This window comes from Procambarus clarkii, chromosome 4 (genome assembly GCF_040958095.1).
Source record: "Procambarus clarkii isolate CNS0578487 chromosome 4, FALCON_Pclarkii_2.0, whole genome shotgun sequence".
In the NCBI taxonomy this organism is placed as follows: Eukaryota; Metazoa; Arthropoda; class Malacostraca; order Decapoda; family Cambaridae; genus Procambarus; species Procambarus clarkii.
In genome coordinates, this window is record NC_091153.1 from 9717759 (window position 1) to 9739326 (window position 21568).

Below are 21568 nucleotides of genomic sequence, written 5' to 3' on the forward strand. Positions count from 1 at the left end.
CTTCCCCCACAACTGTTCTCAGCTCACCATCCTCTAATATGAGGCTCACCATCTCATCAATCACTTGGCGCAATATAGCACAGAATATCATTTTATCATGTGATGTCCTGCTGCAATAACCAGAATTCAGTTAAATCGGATGAAGATCGGGACTATTCAAAGGTTCAATATATGGCACTTTCTTGTGTTTCCGTCAACCTTGGCCAGCCCTGAGTAGCCAGGTGAAAAAAATTACCTAGCCATTGTTACTTGGCATTATAAAGCAAATAATAAAAATGATTAAAGCTTAGACAAATAGGAAAATTAAAGTAATCTAAGAGATTGGATGGAAATTTCAAATATTTGAAAAGATTGTTGCTCCTTAAAGGAGTTACACTGACATTGTTCACAGTCAACAGTTATCATAAAAAGTTCTAATCATCTTGAACGTTCACTATGTAATCTACATATGCTAAGCTGTGAGTCACGAAGCTTCATTGGTAATTTATTCACTTAGGCTTATCCAATGGACTGTATAAAACTGAATACATTTAAAATTAATGCAATGCATTAATAATTAAGGAGCTCAGTACAACTTCACACAGCCTCTTGAGAATTTAAGTTATGTGGTATAATCAAAGTAAGGATTGTATTTTCCCTGAAGGATATAAGAGCTAAGCTCTGATCTAAGATTATGTCTGACAAATTTTGTTTCAATAAAACATTGTTTCCTTGTATAGTAAATTCGTTGCCTACTGGTATCAAAGTATTTTATTATCCTAAGCTTAATCTATATTTCAAAGTTTTAAGTATTTAATTGATATAAATAGTTTACGATATCCATCAATAAATCGTTGCGATTTGTTTTTTATTTTACTTTTAATGGTAATGACATATGTTGGAGTTATAGCATTTGTAATCATGTATAATAAAGTATACAATAATAAAAAAGGGGGGTGGTAGGAGAAGCAACAACTGTTGCAACATATCACCTCACCCAAATGCGAGTATATAAGACAAGCTGTTCAATGTTAGCATTAAGTAAAACTCTGTTTAGTGTCTTCAGGTTACAGTTGTGTATGTGTAAACTAAAGTCTTGGAAAATGTAATAAGTTATTACGAAACGCGTTCAAGCGTCGCGTCAGACTAAGAATAAAAATGAATTTTGGAGAATTGATTTTTCAATTAACATCGACAGTAAAAAGAAACATAAGAAATATTGAGAAAATTCGTATTAGAATTATTAATCTTACTTTTTCGGTCATATTTAACAACATATGTTTACAAGAAAGACTGCTACCAATATATATATATATATATATATATATATATATATATATATATATATATATATATATATATATATATATATATATATATATATATATATATATATGAATTATGGGTGCCTGGGGTTAATGTGCACTTAAGTTTTTAGAGGAGGTGGGATAAGACCTCATTGGGAAAACTAAAGACTCAAGAGCGGCCAGTTTCCTGTTCCATCGCCTCAGTGTCGCAGTTCAGAGGCAAAATGCGTGCTGTATACTTAATGCGCACCCAACCTCCGAGGAGCTGGAAGAGGTCTTCAAACACTGATTGTTATATTGTTATATATCTGTGTGTGTTCTCTGTAAACTGTAGCATTGCAATAAAATTAAATAAACTAAAATAAATAAATAATAGGGGTGGTAGGAGAGTAAAAGATTAAAGTGTTCAGTGAGAATCCACAAGGTCTTCTCTGAATACTCTTTATTTTCTTCTTCGAGGATGTGGGTTTCTACAATTGCACCAGAGGTGGTACCCCTAATATATATATATATATATATATATATATATATATGTCGTACCTAGTAGCCAGAACGCACTTCTTAGCCTACTATGCAAGGCCCGATTTGCCTAATAAGCCAAGTTTTCATGAATTAATTGTTTTTCGACTACCTAATCTACCTAACCTAACCTAACCTAACTTTTTCGGCTACCTAACCAAACCTAACCTATAAAGATAGGTTAGGTTAGGTTAGGTAGGGTTGGTTAGGTTCGGTCATATATCTACGTTAATTTTAACTCCAATAAAAAAAAATTGACCTCATACATAATGAAATGGGTAGCTTTATCATTTCATAAGAAAAAAATTAGAAAAAATATATTAATTCAGGAAAACTTGGCTTATTAAGCAAATCGGGCCTTGAATAGTAGGCCAAAAAGTGAGTTCTGGCTACTAGGTACGACATATATATATATATATATATATATATATATATATATATATATATATATATATATATATACATATATATATATATATATATATATATATATATATATATATATATATATATATATATATACATGTTTAAGTAATATTAACAATTGTGTAACTAGCTTCACACGATTGTCACTTGCTTAGCTAAATGAACTATTGGGTTCAGTTCCTGAACCGATTATGTACTTCTATAACCCTTTCCGCCACCGCCCACGGGATGGGTATGAGGTGCATAACAAAAAAAGAAACTGAATATAGTAAAAAAAATGATCAACATACTTAGGTATACACAACAATATGCTGCTACCCCTATTCAATATGAAAGATTATATAGTATAGATCAAACATTAGTTGTAAGTTCATCTAATACCCCCATCTCTCAGGATGGTTAGTCATACATAGACACAAGAAATAACATAAATTGCGAACAAACTATTCTCAAATCTTTTGAGTTTTGCTTTTATTATTAACAAGCTTAGAAAACAGCACATTAGTGTGCTGCTACTCTATCCTATATGAAAGATTACACAGTGTCAATAAAAAACTAGATATAAGTTCAGAAAATATCCCCATCTCACAGGATGGCTAGTCATACATGGAATCAGGAGAGAACATAAAATGTAAGGCTTATTAGCCTCCACTAGCAAAATCTGGATACAGCTCAAGAATAGCTTCCAATATTCCTGAGTGTGTGTAGTAATTACAGAGCTCAAAGTACCTCATACCATTTGGTTTGAAATCACTGATAACAAGAGCAATCACAGATAGTGTTAGAGAGTATGTCTTAACTCATGTTCACATAGTTTACAATTGGAATGTTTACCATTGGGGGTATTCATTATCTGCAGCCACCTGCCATATATATCGATATCCCAGCCTAATTCTGCTAATTACAATATTACACTCTCTAGAGGATGTTTTATGCTGTTCGTACATATAATTCTCGGTTCTAAACATCTCATAGCTCCTTATACTCCTGCTTTCTGGTCATTGAGTGTCAATAACTGCTCTTCTGTCTTCCCTAATTTTCTGAAATATTGTGGCTTTTACAGCAGAGATTTGAATGCACATTTCCAACTCAATTTCAGGCTTATCACATGCAGTTTTAGCTGCCGTGTGTGTTTCATCATGCTGGTCAACACTTATGTGAGATGGTATTCGTACAAAGGACACTCTGAAACTCTTGTACTGTGCATTAAAAATGTTGTTTATAATGGATGTTACAACTTTTTAGTATTTGTTTTGCATTTTGGGCTTTTAGGGGCCGGAAAAGCTGACTTTGAATCACAGAAAATTACTCCTCCACTGTTCTTCAGTGAGTTAGTGGCAAGTTGTAGTGCAGCTAATTTTGTGGCCTTCAGAGGAAAACAAGTCTCACAAGCTTAGCCACTAGAGAGACGTATATATGTGCCAATAATCTGTCACTCTGTACCACGGCTCATCCGACACAGATAAAAGCTCTTTATTTCATTTTCCGATAAGCTTTTTATCTCATTTACAGATAAAAATGAACCCAACAGTCAGCCCACATAACCCCAGCGTCCCCACCAATCACTCGCAACCTTTTCTTACACGGGCCATAAATAACCTCAGTATATACCTCACTTTACTCCAAAACTCTGAAACCCAGCTTACTGTTCCCCGTATTCCACCTTGGCTTTATGCAACCCCTAAAACATCAATACAACTGGAAGACAACATTCCAAAGTCTGCACCAAACTCAGCCATAGTTTCAGTCTTTGCCTCAACAATGAAAAATTGCTCCCTAAATACCACAGTGATTTACACAGCTGGATCTCGCATCCTCCTGAACAACGCACCATCGGTCACTAGCGCTGTATGGATCCCACAATACTATCTCAAGCAGGGATGGCGGTTACCAAACCTACTATCTATTTTCACAGCTGAATTATATGCCTTATACCAAGTCCTCCAAATAATCCAAACATTACCAGTTCGGATATATACAATCTGTAGTGACTCCAAGAGTGCGATTCAAGCAATTACGTACTCTTCCACAACATGCAAAGAGTTTGTTTACCCATGCTTTCAACTTCCTTATGAACATCGATTGAACGGTTATGATATTTCTATCCAATGGGTCCCAGCACATTGTGGTATACACCACTATGAACTTGTAGATCAACTGGCCAAAGCGATGCACAACACGCCTTAAATTTCCCGTCATCCAATTCCTCGCGTAACACGGTAAGGAGCCTTCGAAGATACCATCACCCAAGATTTTGTAATGAAATGGAAAACGTCATTCTCATCCCTGTACAATGGGTCCATAAAAATAAATGGTAAACTTGGAAACATTCATGATATTAAAAGCAGATAAATTGATGTAACGATGACCAGATTAAGGCTGGGACACACACCAAACTGGAAGCACACAACTCTAAAAACAGAACAGTCATTAACGAACATCCACTGGCATGTGTCAGAAACAATCTAACACTACCTCCTTCACTGTTGCCGACATCATAGTGTCAGATTAAACTTCAGACAAATACTTATCACACTTAAAAAAACCTTTTACCATCGAGCACATATTAGGAGGAGGAGACCTCTCGTTACACGAAAAATATCAAATAGTCTAAGCACTGGCTAAATATCTCCAATCGATCAACAAATTAGGCCATATTTGACCTGTGTCACATTTATACCTGTCGCTACCAACAGCCAAACACAGAAAACAACTGCCTCGTCGCAGCACCAAGGATCAGCTGACGCCATAAACACAACGCCCCGCCCTTCAGCGTGACAAGTCTCCCTCTAACACGCGCCTCTCTTTACTCGCCGCTTCTCTATCTACACCACAACACAACAAACACTTGAAACCTTGTCACTCTCAACATTAACACGTCTCCCAACATTTGTACACGTGCAGTCATTGTAGAGAGTAAACCCTTCATGCAAACTGCACCTTCCATCAAGAAGAGAGACATCAGCGTAAGCATAGTGCTCGTGAAGCCGTAAGTTATTTATAAGGAATCAATGGTTTCAAGTGTTATGGCATTCGGGAGTGCTGGGTTTGTCCTTATAATTTTTACTGATGGGCGTGTATTTCAGGGTACAGATATAGTGGAATATTATTGACTAGTACGTTGCATACAATAGGAATATTCAGTTTAATGAGATTGGCAACACTTTCACTCAACCAGCTTGAATATAGGTTGCTCGCTGGTGAGTTGGCAACACTTTTCTCCCAACAAACAGCACTAGTAAATTTTTCTCTGACTACTGCTTACTACTTGACAAGTATTAAGGGTGATGTTGGGTCTCTCATCACCCTTACAAAGAAGGTAGTATCGAGCTACTGAATTCTTTAACATATGGTTTCAGCATCATAATTGGAGTCAATCTTATTACATTTCTAATACGAGAAAGGGATTATTCCGGCAATAAGGGTGCAAAAATTGATTGTAGAATCATAAATAAAACCGTTGAGATAAATGACAGTTCTCATATGTACCGTTAACTATAATGAAACTCACAATACTGAGAGAGCCTACAGGAAAAAAAATCCAATGCACAAATTACATCCCCCCCCATTTTTTTACAGATCTCAATTCTGCAATAAACGTATATTGTGTAAAAAAGAAGAAATCCTAATGATCATTTTACCCAGTTTACAACCTCAGCTCCTTCCTTGTTGTATCTTAAAAGCTTGGTCAAGGTCATTATATAATGGAATACATAAAGCTTTAGAGAAAATTAAAAATGAAGCTATGAGGATAATTCTTGGAGCTCCCAGATGCACAAGAATCATCAACATGAGGATGTGTGTCAAAACAACACAAGTAAAAAATAGTTTTGCGGTTTGTCCAACTCCATAGTTCAGATTTCTACTTTCTGATTTCGTTGTACGTCGGTATACTGTGGTCCTCATTGTTACTGTAAGTACTCCCAAAACAGGAGGAAGGGCTGGATAATGACACTTTAAGCTTTGAGAGCTCTTACTATCTAGTAATGACTTGCTGGAGCTATTTTTACATTACACATAACAACGTCATATATATCGAAATTTTGTAATGTAATTTGGGTATTTGAGCCTCAAAGTGACCCACTCTTGTCATCTATGATTTCTTGCAAATTAAGGTATTCCTTGATCTGACATTATATATTTTTACAAATTTCACTGAAGACTGAAACAGTTTTGTCAATAATATTTTGTGCTGTACTTTGTGTTAATCCCCGTGACGAGTAGCGGACATCAAATTGGACCTCTTCACGTATTTTGATTAACGTGCACATGAATGCAGCATCAAGAGCCTGAATATTTGCAATATTTCTCATATCTGTTAGCTGAACATGTTTACCTACTCCGTATGTTCTTAAAAGAGGTGTAAACATATTTAAAAACAAATAGTCAAACGTAATAGGTTGTGGTTTTGCAAAGAATTTCTCAGGAGAAAAATCAGCTGGCCGAAGCATTCTATCAATGACCATATCTTCAATAAATAATTTGTTCTTCAAGTTATTCTGAAACTGAACATCATACTGCTTTGCATACATCCAGAAATGATCTTTGACATTGTAAGGTGTTGAAAAGTTCTGATACATTGGAGCATTATGGAAGCCCATAGGGAAGGACTTGGAGTAACCTTTCATGTAACGACGCATATCAATGGGAACACGACTCCTAAGATTGTAGGCGTCTCGTGTCAAGCCGGCCTCCCTTACTACGTCAACAAGAGCCGTGTTAATTACATTTGTAAATCCAGCGTTGAACGATATATTTTCAGACTGACATTTGGCATGAAACTTATCCACGTCTGAATTATTCAGAAAAACATTTTCCAAGTATATTGTCTCAGCCTGAGAGGGTTCTGATGCTCCAAATGCTTCAATGAGGACTGAAGTGGCCGGCTCTTCTTTTTTAAGTTTAAGTAATGAACTCAACCGCTCAGGATCATTTTCAAGAGCTGATTTTATTTGTTGGGTAATTTCTGATGTCTGACTGTGGTCTGCAATTTGACCAAATTGCGAATCATCAATGGGCTTTCCGCTGAGCATGTCATCAATGATCTTATGGAACCACGCGACAATCATCGCCATATCAAGGCCATCAAATGCTGAATGTTGGAACTCAAATATCACTGTGTTCCGATATGGAAATTTTTTGTTTATCTCTGGCCGAACAGGAAGGGCGTCAGGGGTAGATGTCAGAATTCGAACGCGCCACAGAGGTCCATCGGTCAAATTTGAGGGCATGTTTAACACTGACTGTGTTTCCTTAAGTGGATCTGACCCTTCAACAACCTGAGAGATAAAGCAACAACAATTAGTTCAGAAATACAGCCATATGAAGCAAAGGCTTAAGTAAGGTAATTCAGATAATAGAGCCAGGTATCAATTACTCTAGAAAAACTTGTTTTATTATGGAGCCTGAGTTGTTTATAACAGAATGAGCCAGTATAATTTGACGAATTAACTAGACCAGCCCTTCACTAATTAACCCATTGACCACTAATACTTAACCTAAATATTAGTGTAAATTAACGTAAAAGGACAGTCTCATCATAATGTCACTGTTGGTTAACCTAAACCCTCTATGTCCGTTGACCTTAGTTATTAAGTCATTTGTTAGTTAACCTTAAGTGGATAAAGCTATAGTCATTTGTTAGTTAACCTAAATAATGAAGGTGAATTGAACTCATAAGGTCGAGCGCTTGAAGACTTAATGGGCTCAAAAGAGCTTCCAAACTTCACTTCATCAATAAATCTCAGTAATGTGTTACATAAATTACTGAGTGTTTATATATATTACTTACATAAATTAAGTTTTTATATTAAATACTTAATTTTTAATAAATCAAGACGCTATAAGTGAAATATTCACCTTAACATTTGATAACTTATAACTCAGTAGTGTCAGCTATAAATAATCATAATTTATCAAATATACTGAGCAAAACAGGTATGTCTTACCTTCAATGCCCATTGTTTCGTGTTCTGCCTTGTGTTGAAAGTTTGTTTTCAGCTCATCCAAAACTGTTGTAACATATCACCTCACCCAAATACAGGTATAAAAAATCGAAGATGTTTAAGCTCTATTCAGTTATAGTTCAGTTGTGTGTGTGTAAACTAAAGTTTTTGAAAATGTAAAAAGTTTTACGAAACGCGCTCGTGTCGCGTCAGACTAGAAATAAAAATGAATTTTGGAGAATTGATTTTTCAGTTACCATCAACAGTGAAAAGAAACATAAGAAAGATCGAGAAAATTCGTGTTAGAATAATTAATCTTACTTTTTCGGTCATATATATATATATATATATATATATATATATATATATATATATATATATGAAACAGGAAATTTCCTTAAGTACTTTCGTATATTAAATACATCTTCAGAAGGTCTGAAGATGTATTTAATATACGAAAGTACTTAAGGAAATTTCCTGTTTCATTTTTCCTCCGTGGTCTGACATTGTCACATTCTTAATCACGTGTTTATTTTCGTGATATACACATATATATATATATATATATATATATATATATATATTCGGTAAGAGTATATATATATATATTATATATATATATATTCGGTGTGTTGGTGACACACAGAGTGTGTGCAGTGCTCACCTGGAAGTCGATGGAAGGTACTGGCATCTCACACAGCCACCACTGTTTGTCACGGGGGCGGAAACAGGTCCTCAACAGCTGAACCTTACTGAAAACCAAACAACTTGATTAATCCTTTTCCTGCCGTGTTTCACTACTACTTTGTCGCTTATATGTTGTTAGGAAGTATTTTACTAATTGAAAATATTTATAAAATAAACAAATGTTGTCAAATAAATAAGAAATATGGTAGACGCCCATTAGAAGTTAATTTGCCAAAAAAAAATTCACATCCCATAGCCAAAACAAACCGTATTTACCAACTTATAAGACACTTCATGTTAATTTAAGTGCATTACAAGGAGACCTCTGATACCTGGTCATTGTGCTAGAGTTAGCGTTCCTTAAAGCCATCAATAGTGCTCATATCAAAGCTCCTGAAATCCCATCACGGTGCTTGGAGCTCCGTGAGGAACTAAGACAATGCATCATAAAGAGAGTGTTAAAACACAAGCAAGCAGATGGCGAGCCTTGTTGGTTTCACCAGAGGAACGGACAAGCGACTTGTGTCTTCTGCTACATGAAAATATTAGATGAGCCACGACCTGCTAATTAATATGATAGTTCAACAATTACTTATATAAATCACCCATGATTCCCTATGGTCAGTAATGAGGGTGGTTATACCTTATTGGTAAAGGCAGCTGCTTCTCGATCTCAAGGTTTGACGCATTTATTGAGCCTTTTTTTATTAACACATTTAGGTTCATCTGCATTTGTGCAGCTGCCTTAATCTATATGAAGGGGAGTACAGTGTGTGTCAATAACTAGCTGTCCTAGACTATATGAAGAAGAGTACACAGTGTGTCACGAACTAGCTGCCCGAGACTTTATTTATTTATTTATTTATTTACTAGCTGTACCCGGCCACCTGTTGCTGTGGCTCAGCAATGCATATGCGTTGCAGAGCCACGGCAACCTTCCTCTGTCTCACATTCCTCCCCACCATTTCCCCCTCATCCGTCCCCTCGTCCTCTCCACCATCTCCACTCCCTCGTCCGGTGCATTTCCAATTGATCTGATGTATGTATATAGAATAGTGGTCTTTTTTGTTTTGGTAGGGACGCGAGTCTTATTTTCCTCGGCGTCACCCCTTTTATGCTGGACTCACGGAAATATTCCCTCACATTGGCAGACCAATATTATTCTTCCTATCTTAAACCAGGAAAAGACCCATCCCAACCTGCATTATACAAATCTATCTCCTTACTATCGGTGAAGAACTTTCGGAGATTACAGCCTGTTTTTTTTTTTTTTTTTTTTTTTTTTTTTTTTTTTTTTTTTTTTTTTTTTTTATTTTCTACCACAGACGTGGCCACACATTTACAATGCTAACCAGCATATATACATTTTCTTCTGTCCTCCATGGACAGGGTTAGAGAAGTGTTAAACATACAGTTCAAGGGTTTATTGAACACTCAACCACAGAAGGTGATTCGGTGCTTTTGAAATGCTAAGCTAACCTACATACGTAAATACAAAGATACACAGATTTACGTACGCCCTACATAAAGTATTAGATGTGTCTTTTACATAGTGTCATTAATGTACATTCACAAAGGTGAAATGTAATTCTGATCAGCTTCCATATTTGCTTTATACCCATACATATACATACACACACACACATACACATACATATATACACACATACATGCATTCACATACATTTGTCTCATTTACCCTGACAGGGTGAGGTAGCTGATAAAGAAACTAGTGTGCAATTAAGCACTTAATCACTGAAGGTGATGAAGGTGCTTTTACAAGCTCAGGTTATATAGTTACATCACATACATACATTGTATGATTGATACATTACATGGTCAATTTTGGATACAAGTCCAATATATCATCAAGTGTTCCAGTACTCATATAGTAACTACAGAGTTCAGCATACCTTAGCCCAGGAGGGCGAAAGTCAGTCAGTATGGGACATTCTACAATATAATGTTCAAGAGAGTGCATGTTTTCTCTTTCACAAAGTTGACACATTGTGTACTCGACATTTGGGTTTTGAGAAAGCTGCCAGATACGTCTATATCCCAGGCGTATTCTGGCCACTATAACATCACATTGCCGGGTTCTTGTTCTATTAGTCCCATATGTGAATGTCTCCTCACGATATCTATCATAATATTTAATGCTACAACTTTCAGGTCTTTGAGAATTTGTTAGGTCGGTGAGATTTTCATTAGATATTTGTTTAAGTATTCTCTTTGTCACTGCTAATGAAACACCCATATCAATTTCTACCACTGGTTTTCTGCAAGCTGACTTAGCAAGCATATCAACAGTGTCATGCCTTGAGATGCCAACATGTGATGGTATCCATAGGAATTTAATCTCAAATCTGTTTTCTTTGGCAGCTAAAACATTCATTCGAATATCACTGACTATTTTCTGGGTGTCACTACTATGTGCGTTCAATGCCAGGAGTGCACTCTGCGAGTCACAGTATATAAGTCCACTGCCTTTGTCTTTTAAAAATTCAGTGGCAAGGTATATGCCTGCAAGTTCGGTTTGAGTTGTACTTGCCCAGTCATTGACGCGCTTCATTGCTGTATGTACGAGAGAAGATTGTTCAAATATGTTACATGCACATCCGGTACATCGTCCACCTTCTTCTACAGAGCCGTCGGTATAGCACTGATAAACATCGTTACCCATACTCTGAGTACTTTCAGTGATGCTTTTCAGTGTTAACTGTTTTAATAATGTAGTGTGCACACTATCTTTCTTGGGCGCATTTACAAAATCAACTGATAGATCCCAGTTATCCCATGGAGTAATTGGCTGATTAATCATTAGTCGAGTTGGGTACATATTTAATATTTTGATGGAGTTGGCTACCTTGTAGAACCAATATACATAATCAGATTTCGTTCTTCTTCTATAGACCTCAGGTGAGTGCAGCATATTAGAAAGTTTAGCTTGAAACTTCATGTGTTGTCTAGATCTACTCAATGCCTTCACGCCGAAAACTGTGCTAATAGACAAGATTCTCTCACTTATGGTAGGTAATTTTAACTCTGCTCTCATGTTAACTATTCTCGTGGACTTTGGAGCCCCAAGGATGAGACGCATAGCTTCATTTTGCAAGGTTTCAAGAGATTTCAGCTCTTTGTCAGTATACAGTGTGAGATGTAGAGCATTGTAGTCAATCACAGAGCGTATAAATGATACATAAAACATTCTAGCAAGTCTCACATTAAGCCCATGATTGACACCAACAAGGACCCGCAAGGGCTTTAATCTCTCCCAAAGTCTTCTCTTGAGAGAAGAAAGGTACCCAGGGTCGTTAATGGGGACACCAAGGTATCTGTAAGACTCGCAGTTCTCAAGTGCTCGCCCATCTATATGATAATTGGGTGGTGGAATACCACATGGAATGAGGGCACGAGTTTTCTGTACAGAGATAAGGAGGCCACATTCCTCAGCTCTAGTAGCAAAAGCGTCGAGCAGAACTTGCATTCTAGGCTCGGTGGCAGCCTGTAAACATATATCATCAGCATAACAAATGACAGTGTCTTCATTATTAGTTGGAAGATCTTTAATAAGTTTATGCATCAGAACGTTGAACAATAAGGGACTGAGGACCCCTCCTTGTGGAGTTCCCAGTTCAAAGTGTTTGCTCTCTGTGCTTTTAACACCATTAAACAAAACATATGCTGTTCGATTAGACAAATAGCCCTTTATCCATTTCAGTAATTTTCCTTGTATTCCCAGCTCGGCAAGCTGTTCCAGTATGATTCCTCTGTTTGCTGTATCAAAAGCTGCTGCTAGGTCGATGAAGACTGTTTGGAGGGAAGCTTCAATATGTGCGAAGTACTCAGCAAAACAGTGTTGTGTACTGAGCCCAGGCATAAATCCAAACAGTTGGGGTGACAGGTGCCTGTGTTGCTCTTACGTCCAACAGATGGCGCTGTTTTTCAAAAAAGAATGTTTTTTCCTGTCACAGGTGAGACATAGTAGGTATATAAAAACACGCGCCTATTCGAATGCAACGTTGTGTCAAAATTTCAAAGCAATCGGTAAAGAGGTTTCGAAGATTTCCTTCACATGAAAAACACATGAAAACACAGTTTAAAAAAAAAATCCCGTCACAGATGTGACATCGATATAGTATGTATATAAAAACCTGCTCAGATGCGAATGGAACGTTTTATACAGATTTCAAAGCAATCGGTGAAGAACTTTCGGAGATTTGCGATTTTGAACAAACGAACATTTACATTTTTATTTATTTAGATTTTACTTCTTTTATTCTGGCACAGCTGAGCATAGAAGAGGAACAGTGTTGACGTGTTCTCACAGGTACGACGTTGACGAAACTTGAACCACGACGTTGATGAACCATGAACACAACGTTGATGAACCATGAAACACGACGGTGATAAACCATGAAACACGACGGTGACGAACCATGAAACACGACGTTGATGAACCATGAAACACGACGGTGATGAACCATGAAACACGACGTTGATGAACCATGAAACACGACGGTGACGAACCATGAAACACGACGTTGATGAACCATGAAACACGACGGTGATGAACCATAAAACACGACGTTGATGAACCATGAAACACGACGGTGACGAACCATGAAACACTACATTAACGAAGCATAAATATGTTATATATATTTTAGCAATTTGTAGTCTTTGCTCGAGTTAGTTCATCTAATAATCCAAAAACAGCATTTGTTAATGTTTGTTTTATACAAAAGAAAGTTGGGCTCTGTACTTACTTGCACAGATGAGTAACAGCTTTAAAATATTGTTGTTCATCAAATGGTTGATCTAAGTGCAAGATAAAATATCCGCCCTGAGCCCAAGTGCCGTGGCTGTTCATGGCCATCATGTCCTCTACCCTGTTATCGGCTGGGAAAAGCAACTTCACCTCTTGCTCTTCATTCCTGAGGAAAAATAATAATTAATTTGAGGCATTATATTATGAGGGAGAAACTTTGAAATCAAATATCGTTCCACAATGAGAGTAATTGTTTAAACTTTCAGCAGAACACAAAGGTCAAGATTTTTGACATTTTTTCTTCTTGAAATAAAATCACATGTTCATCATGTGGCAATGGAACATATTGTATGTTGTTGTTGGTGATGCTGTTGTTGTTGTTGTTGTTGTTGATAGTGTTGTTCTTGTTTTTTTCTTACATCTCATACACCTTAATAATTCCTTCTTGAATATTTTGTTCCTACAGTCATCTTGCTCATCGTCGACTTGCAACATCTTGCAATATTCATCTTGGTATTTTTAGCAACAAACGTCTTCATCATCATTATCTTACAACATTCGTCTTGCACCATTTCAACTTGCAACGTTGCAACAATCCATATCAAGTACAAGTTCAAGTATGTTTATTGAGACAAGAAAAAAAAATAGAGGTGAGAGAGGAGGAGGATGAAGGAACCAAAGTGGTGTGGGAAAGGGGAAAGGAAGGAAGGAAGAAGTAGGGATAAAATACGCATATAGTTGTTTCAGTTCTTCCTAATAATATATCTTGAGACAATGGGAAGAAGGGGAAAAATAGATGGGGGGGACAAAGGGGTGACGGGAAAAAGTTCAAAGTTACTTTTAAAAGACTAAATTTTATAGGCTTACATAAGACGTTTATATGCCTAATATTATTAAGTATTGATGGACAATAAAGCATATATCTTACAATTGGGGCTGGCGGTGGGAGCTCTGCATTGCCATAGCTGAGGAAAAAGGCCTGAGACGAGGTGTGGCCCGTTGTTGACTGAGGCGCTGCAAGATGGGGCACACCGGACGCCACACCCTCGCTGCTGACATGCTTCTTCCTACTACATGAAGAAGCGAAGACATGTTGCTTACGCTACGCTTTCTGTAAATGTAAAATGTTTTCTTTTGAGATATGTCAAGAACTGACGCAGAGCTGACTCGCTTTTTTAGTTGTGGTAATTGTGTCTATTTTTTACCTTGCTCGTGTGTCTTAATTAAATGGGTCGCGAAGACCTCTTTTAGAACTTTTATTCAATAGATTTTTACACATTAAAAGTTTTATTTCTTTGGATAAATTATATTATTATTATTATACAGCTAGGTTATTTAGAATTTGGTGTAACCAAATTCATATATACTATATGAATACTTTAATACTTGATGATGTATTGGACTTATACCAAAGATTGACTATGTAATACATCTGTTATACAATGTATGTACCTATAACCTGAGCTTGTAAAAGCATCTTAATCACCTTCAGTGGTTAAGTGTGTTGTATCACAATAGTTTCTATAGAAGCTATCGTACCTTGGCAAAGTAGAAGAGACATACGTGTATGTATATACATGTAGATATGTATATATATATATATATATATATATATATATATATATATATATATATATATATATATATATATATATATATATATATATATATATATATATATATATAGTGCTGTAGTGCTTTTATAATGCTAATATAACCTATAAACATTAATACAGATTTACGTCTGTCCTATAAATAAACAGTGTTTGAGGTGTCTTTTTACATAGCGTCATTAACGTGCGTTTACAAAGTGGAAATGCAATTCTGACCAGCTTCCACATACCCTGTATATAAATACACACACACACATATATATATACATATATATATATATATATATATATATATATATATATATATATATATATATATATATATATATATATATATATGTATGTATATATATATATATATATATATATATATATATAATATATATATATATATATATATATATATATGTATATATATATGTGTGTGTGTGTGTGTATTTATATACAGGGTATGTGGAAGCTGGTCAGAATTGCATTTCCACTTTGTAAACGCACGTTAATGACGCTATGTAAAAAGACACCTCAAACACTGTTTATTTATAGGACAGACGTAAATCTGTATTAATGTTTATAGGTTATATTAGCATTATAAAAGCACTACAATTACCTTATGTGGTTGATTGTTCAATAAATCCCTGAAATGTATGTTTAACAGATCTCTAACCCTGTCCATAAAGAACAAAAGGAAATAAAAATACAAACAAATACAAATATAAATATATATTCATGTAAAGTACATACATAGATACAAAACGTTGATGGATTTATAGATAGAGCTAGTACATACAATGCCTAAAGCCACTATTACGCAAAGCGTTTCGGGCAGGAAAAACACTAAGATTAAAACTTAATAATAATTGAGGTTAAAGTATAAATTGTTTTGAGAAAATAAAAAAAGGGGGGGGAACATGGCAGAAAAAATAGCAAAAATACAATTTGGACAACAAACAGCATTGTTTAAAATAGTTGACATGGGTTGACATTTTGGGGGGTGAGGTAGGTTATGTGGAGTTAATTTGGTAGTACTTAGTTTTTATCTTAAACTGGTTGAGAGAGAGATACAATCTTTAACAAGATTGGGAAGGTCATTCCACATTCTGGGTCCCTTGATTTGTAAAGCATTTCTAGTTTGATTAAGTCGTACTCTTGGAATATCAAATAGGTATTTGTTTCTGGTGTGGTGCTCATGGGATCAATTACAACCTTTTAAGAAGCTTTTAAGGTCAGGATTGACATTACAGTTCAGCGTTTTATATATATAAAATACACATGAGAGGATATGCAGTGACTTAATATCTAATATATTCAGAGATTTAAGGGTACCGAGTGATGTCTGGGGACAGAGTTGGATATTGTCCTAATAGCAGCTTTGTGTTGAGTAATTAGAGGACGTAAATGATTTTGGGTAGTAGAACCCCAAGCTCAAATACCATAGTTGAGATAAGGTTAGATGAGAGAGTAATAGAGTGTCACCAGGGCAGGGCGAGGAACGTAGTATCTAATCTTAGAAAGAATGCCAACAGTTTTTGAAACTTTTTTTATATATTTAGAATGTATTTTATATTATATTTAAATAATTATATTATATTATTCTAATATCTAATAATAATATCTAAAATAATTATATCATATTATATTATATTTAAAATGTATATATGCTGGTTAGCACTGTAAATGTGTGGCCACGTTTGTAGTAGAAAATAATGCAAAAATAACAAAATAAAAAATTACCCAGAGACGTGACCACACCGACCCAGACTCAACAATTTGCAGTGTGAATATCCCAGGCGTCACCCCTGGTCCCAGAGTGGCGGGAAGTGGCCAGGGTGAACCATCTCAGCAAACACCCATCAAACAGGTGGGACGGCAGTGTGGAATCTTCGGTTCTGCAGTGATGGCAACACCGAGACTCTGAGGGGCTCATACAGTTATAGTAGAGGGAGGGGGTGACCCTGTGCCAGACAAGGGGGGGTGCCTGTGCCAGACAAGGAGGGTGCCTGTGCGAGACGAGTGCTTATGGGAATATCCTTGATAAAGAGATACATCAGCTCTCGTGAAGCAGTTATCGTGTTTTAAATGCGTCGACCTCACAGTGAGCCAGATTACAAGTGTATGATATTGTGCAGTTGTTGTTGTTAGAGATCTAGCTACTTAAAACAGAAATTTCCATGTAGCACGGGCTATAGTGAACCTGTAATTGAGTTCGGTTATTCGCGTTTCTGTGATATTTGGATCAGCGTTTTAAACAGAGGTGGGGTTTCCTCCTTTTCTCCCATTTCTTTTCCACTTAATTCGGTTTTAGCGCACTGGTTTTAGTCTTTTGTTTTATTAATATTATCTTGGTGGCGGATATATTGTGCAGTGATATACCACGACATTATACCAGTGTGTAAGTGTCACCCCTTTCTTCTACCCTCAACTGTGAACTGTCACCCCAACCCACAAGCCGAGAGGTAAGCATCAATGCTTACCACACACCCACAGACAGTGCTGCAGACTCAGATACAGAATCCCAAGACTCAGAAGAAATCCCAATCAAGATCGAATTCTTCTTGACAAACACGACCAACACGGGTAACCGCAAAACCTTCCAAGAGCGTATACAAACTCAGCAAATAAAATTACGACACAACATTCCCGGTGCTAAAACGAGGGACGTCTACGGGCATATAATGTTGCAAGCTCGCAGCCAAGCTGCCCAAACCATTCAGCAGATAAGCAGCAATATGATTAACACAATGCGCAACAGACACGCATCGATCCCAAACAATCACGGTGTGGTAGAGACCCATCAGTTTCACCATAGCCATCCAGTCATTAACAATAATTCAACACAATGTTACACAGTATTCATCTGTAGACATCCATATATGCTGAAACACGTGTGATGAACCTCTCACACACTCACAGCTCCCTGACAAGAGAGAGCAAGCTTAGCATAGCTGCCAACACCCACACATCGTGGTAGGAAGGCAGACAGCCCGCCTGCTTTCATAACTCTCACTGTATTTCCCACTTCTAGACTTCCCTTCACCTGTGCTTCTCCATCTCCTTTACACCCCCCCCCCCAAAAAAAAAAAAAAAAAAAAAATCCGGGAGGTGCCGGCCCTCTCACCCGCCCCACCCCCTCCAGACTCACCAAGTGAGCCTCCTGCTACCCCACCTCCTCAGCCACCCGGACAAACGGGCCGGCGGGATGATGGGGAATTAGCCTTGGCTACCATCATCTTTTGTCCGGTCGTGATGGTCGAGAGGTTAAGGGGTCCTGTGCACCAGTTGCAAAGTGTTCCTGGCAGTATGGGTTCGAGTCACTTCAGGGGTGTGAGTTTTCAGTTATATGTATGTATGTATGTATATATATATATATATATATATATATATATATATATATATATATATATATATATATATATATATATATATATGAGCTGGAGGAACTCTACAACTTGTGACAAGTAGCTTTGTACCCTCCTGACAAGTGGAATCTTGGAGTTATCTTGAGATGATTTCGGGGCTTAACATCTCCGCGGCCCGGTCTTCGACCAGGCCTCCTTTTTGTTATACACCCCCCAGGAAGCAGCCCGTAGCAGCTGTCTGACTCCCAGGTACCTATGTACTGCAAGGTAACAGGAGCATCAAGGTGAAAGAAACTGCCCATTTGTTTCCGCCTTCACCGGGGATCGAACCCGGAATCTCAGGACTACGAATCTGAAGCGCTGTCCACTCAGCTGTCAGGCCTCTACAAGCATGTAGGGCATGCTTGCAAGCATGCCCCTACCCTGCATGAAACCAATGTTGTAACCCTTTTTGTGTAATGAAATTTTAAAATAAAGTTAGATAAATATAAAATATATATATTTAAAATAAAGTTAGATAGGGAGCCGGTCAGCCGAGCGGACAGCACGCTGGACTTGTGATTCTGTGGTCCTGGGTTCGATCCCAGGCGCCGGCGAGAAACAATGGGCAGAGTTTCTTTCACCCTATGCCCCTGTTACCTAGCAGTAAAATAGGTACCTGGGTGTTAGTCAGCTGTCACGGGGTGCTTCCTGGGGGTGGAGGCCTGGTCGAGGACCGGGCCGCGGGGACACTAAAAAGCCCCGAAATCATCTCAAGATAACCTCAAGACATACACACACAAAAAAAATAGGGGTGGTAGGAGAAGAAAATATCACAGTGTTCAGTGAGGATTCACAAGGTCTTCTCTGAGTACTCTTTATTTTCTTCTCCGAGGCTTCTCCGAATTATGATAGATGTTCCCTTCAGGAATCATAATTTCAAAATGAATACCAAACATCTTGTTTCAGATTCAAAAAGATTTATCTACAAGTGACATATAAGGTACTGGTTACGTGAGACGGATTGCAGCCCAAAAGCATAACCCCACAACGCTTCTATATGAATGAATAACAATGTGTAAAATAAAAGAAACCCATCGCCCCTACCCAGAGACCGACTCATACAGTGGTCGAAATAATTCTTCATAATATTATAACAGTGAGAGAGAGCGGATACTGACGACGGCAGTAGCGTGCTTACCGGTCCTTTCCGTAACTGTGTCTGGCCAAGAATGAACCAGGGAGCTGCCCAGAGAAATCAGTACATGCTGCCTATCTCCCCACCTATATACTCAACAGTGACTCAGCTGGTCACGCTCTCCATTATTGACACGTAGTCCGTGAAGGGCGCAACTGATACCCAGGCACTCGAGGGAAAACCCAATTGCTACATCTCTTCATTCGAGCCTTATAATCATAAAATGTGAGGACTTTTCACTTTTGAAAGAGAGAGAGAGAGAGAGAGAGAGAGAGACAGACAGACAGACAGACAGACAGACAGACAGACAGACAGTCAGACAGACAGACAGACAGACAGACAGACAGACAGACAGACAGACAGACAGACAGAGACAGAGACAGACAGACAGAGACAGAGACAGACAGACAGAGATAGAGGGAGAGAGATAGAGAGAGAGAGAGAGAGAGAGAGAGAGAGAGAGAGAGAGAGAGAGAGAGAGAGAGAGAGAGAGAGAGAGAGAGAGAGTGTACTCACCTAGTTGTACTCACCTAGTTGTGTTTGCGGGGGTTGAGCTCTGGCTCTTTGGTCCCGCCTCTCAACCGTCAATCAACAGGTGTACAGATTCATGAGCCTATCGGGCTCTGTCATATCTACACTTGAAACTGTGTATGGAGTCAGCCTCCACCACATCACTTCCTAATGCATTCCATTTGTCAACCACTCTGACACTAAAAAAGTTCTTTCTAATATCTCTGTGGCTCATTTGGGCACTCAGTTTCCACCTGTGTCCCCTTGTGCGTGTTCCCCTTGTGTTAAATAGACTGTCTTTATCTACCCTATCAATCCCCTTCAGAATCTTGAATGTGGTGATCATGTCCCCCCTAACTCTTCTGTCTTCCAGCGAAGTGAGGTTTAATTCCCGTAGTCTCTCCTCGTAGCTCATACCTCTCAGCTCGGGTACTAGTCTGGTGGCAAACCTTTGAACCTTTTCCAGTTTAGTCTTATCCTTGACTAGATATGGACTCCATGCTGGGGCTGCATACTCCAGGATTGGCCTGACATATGTGGTATACAAAGTTCTGAATGATTCTTTACACAAGTTTCTGAATGCCGTTCGTATGTTGGCCAGCCTGGCATATGCCACTGATGTTATCCGCTTGATATGTGCTGCAGGAGACAGGTCTGGCGTGATATCAACCCCCAAGTCTTTTTCCTTCTCTGACTCCTGAAGAATTTCCTCTCCCAGATGATACCTTGTATCTGGCCTCCTGCTCCCTACACCTATCTTCATTACATTACATTTGGTTGGGTTAAACTCTAACAACCATTTGTTCGACCATTCCTTCAGCTTGTCTAGGTCTTCTTGAAGCCTCAAACAGTCCTCTTCTGTTTTAATCCTTCTCATAATTTTAGCATCGTCCGCAAACATTGAGAGAAATGAATCGATACCCTCTGGGAGATCATTTACATATATCAGAAACAAGATAGGACCGAGTACAGAGCCCTGTGGGACTCCACTGGTGACTTCACGCCAATCGGAGGTCTCACCCCTCACCGTAACTCTCTGCTTCCTATTGCTTAGATACTCCCTTATCCACTGGAGCACCTTACCAGCTACACCTGCCTGTCTCTCCAGCTTATGTACCAGCCTCTTATGCAGTACTGTGTCAAAGGCTTTCCGACAATCCAAGAAAATGCAGTCCGCCCAGCCCTCTCTTTCTTGCTTAATCTGTGTCACCTGATCGTAGAATTCTATCAAGCCTGTAAGGCAAGATTTACCCTCCCTGAATCCATGTTGGCGATTTG

General features: G+C 37.9%; 1 protein-coding gene across 1 annotated transcript; it reads right to left on the minus strand.

The window, feature by feature from the left end:
• Positions 1–2683: 2683 nt before the first annotated feature.
• Positions 2684–19915, minus strand: LOC123751217 (uncharacterized). The gene is made up of 5 exons (XM_045733320.2): positions 19784–19915; positions 14563–14745; positions 13633–13800; positions 8841–8928; positions 2684–7510 (listed from the first exon to the last, which is right to left on the minus strand). Exons 2-5 carry the CDS (start codon positions 14724–14726, stop codon positions 6365–6367), a joined length of 1566 nt encoding a protein of 521 aa, XP_045589276.2. The 5' UTR covers positions 14727–14745; positions 19784–19915; the 3' UTR covers positions 2684–6364.
• Between the last annotated feature and the right edge of the window lie 1653 nt (positions 19916–21568).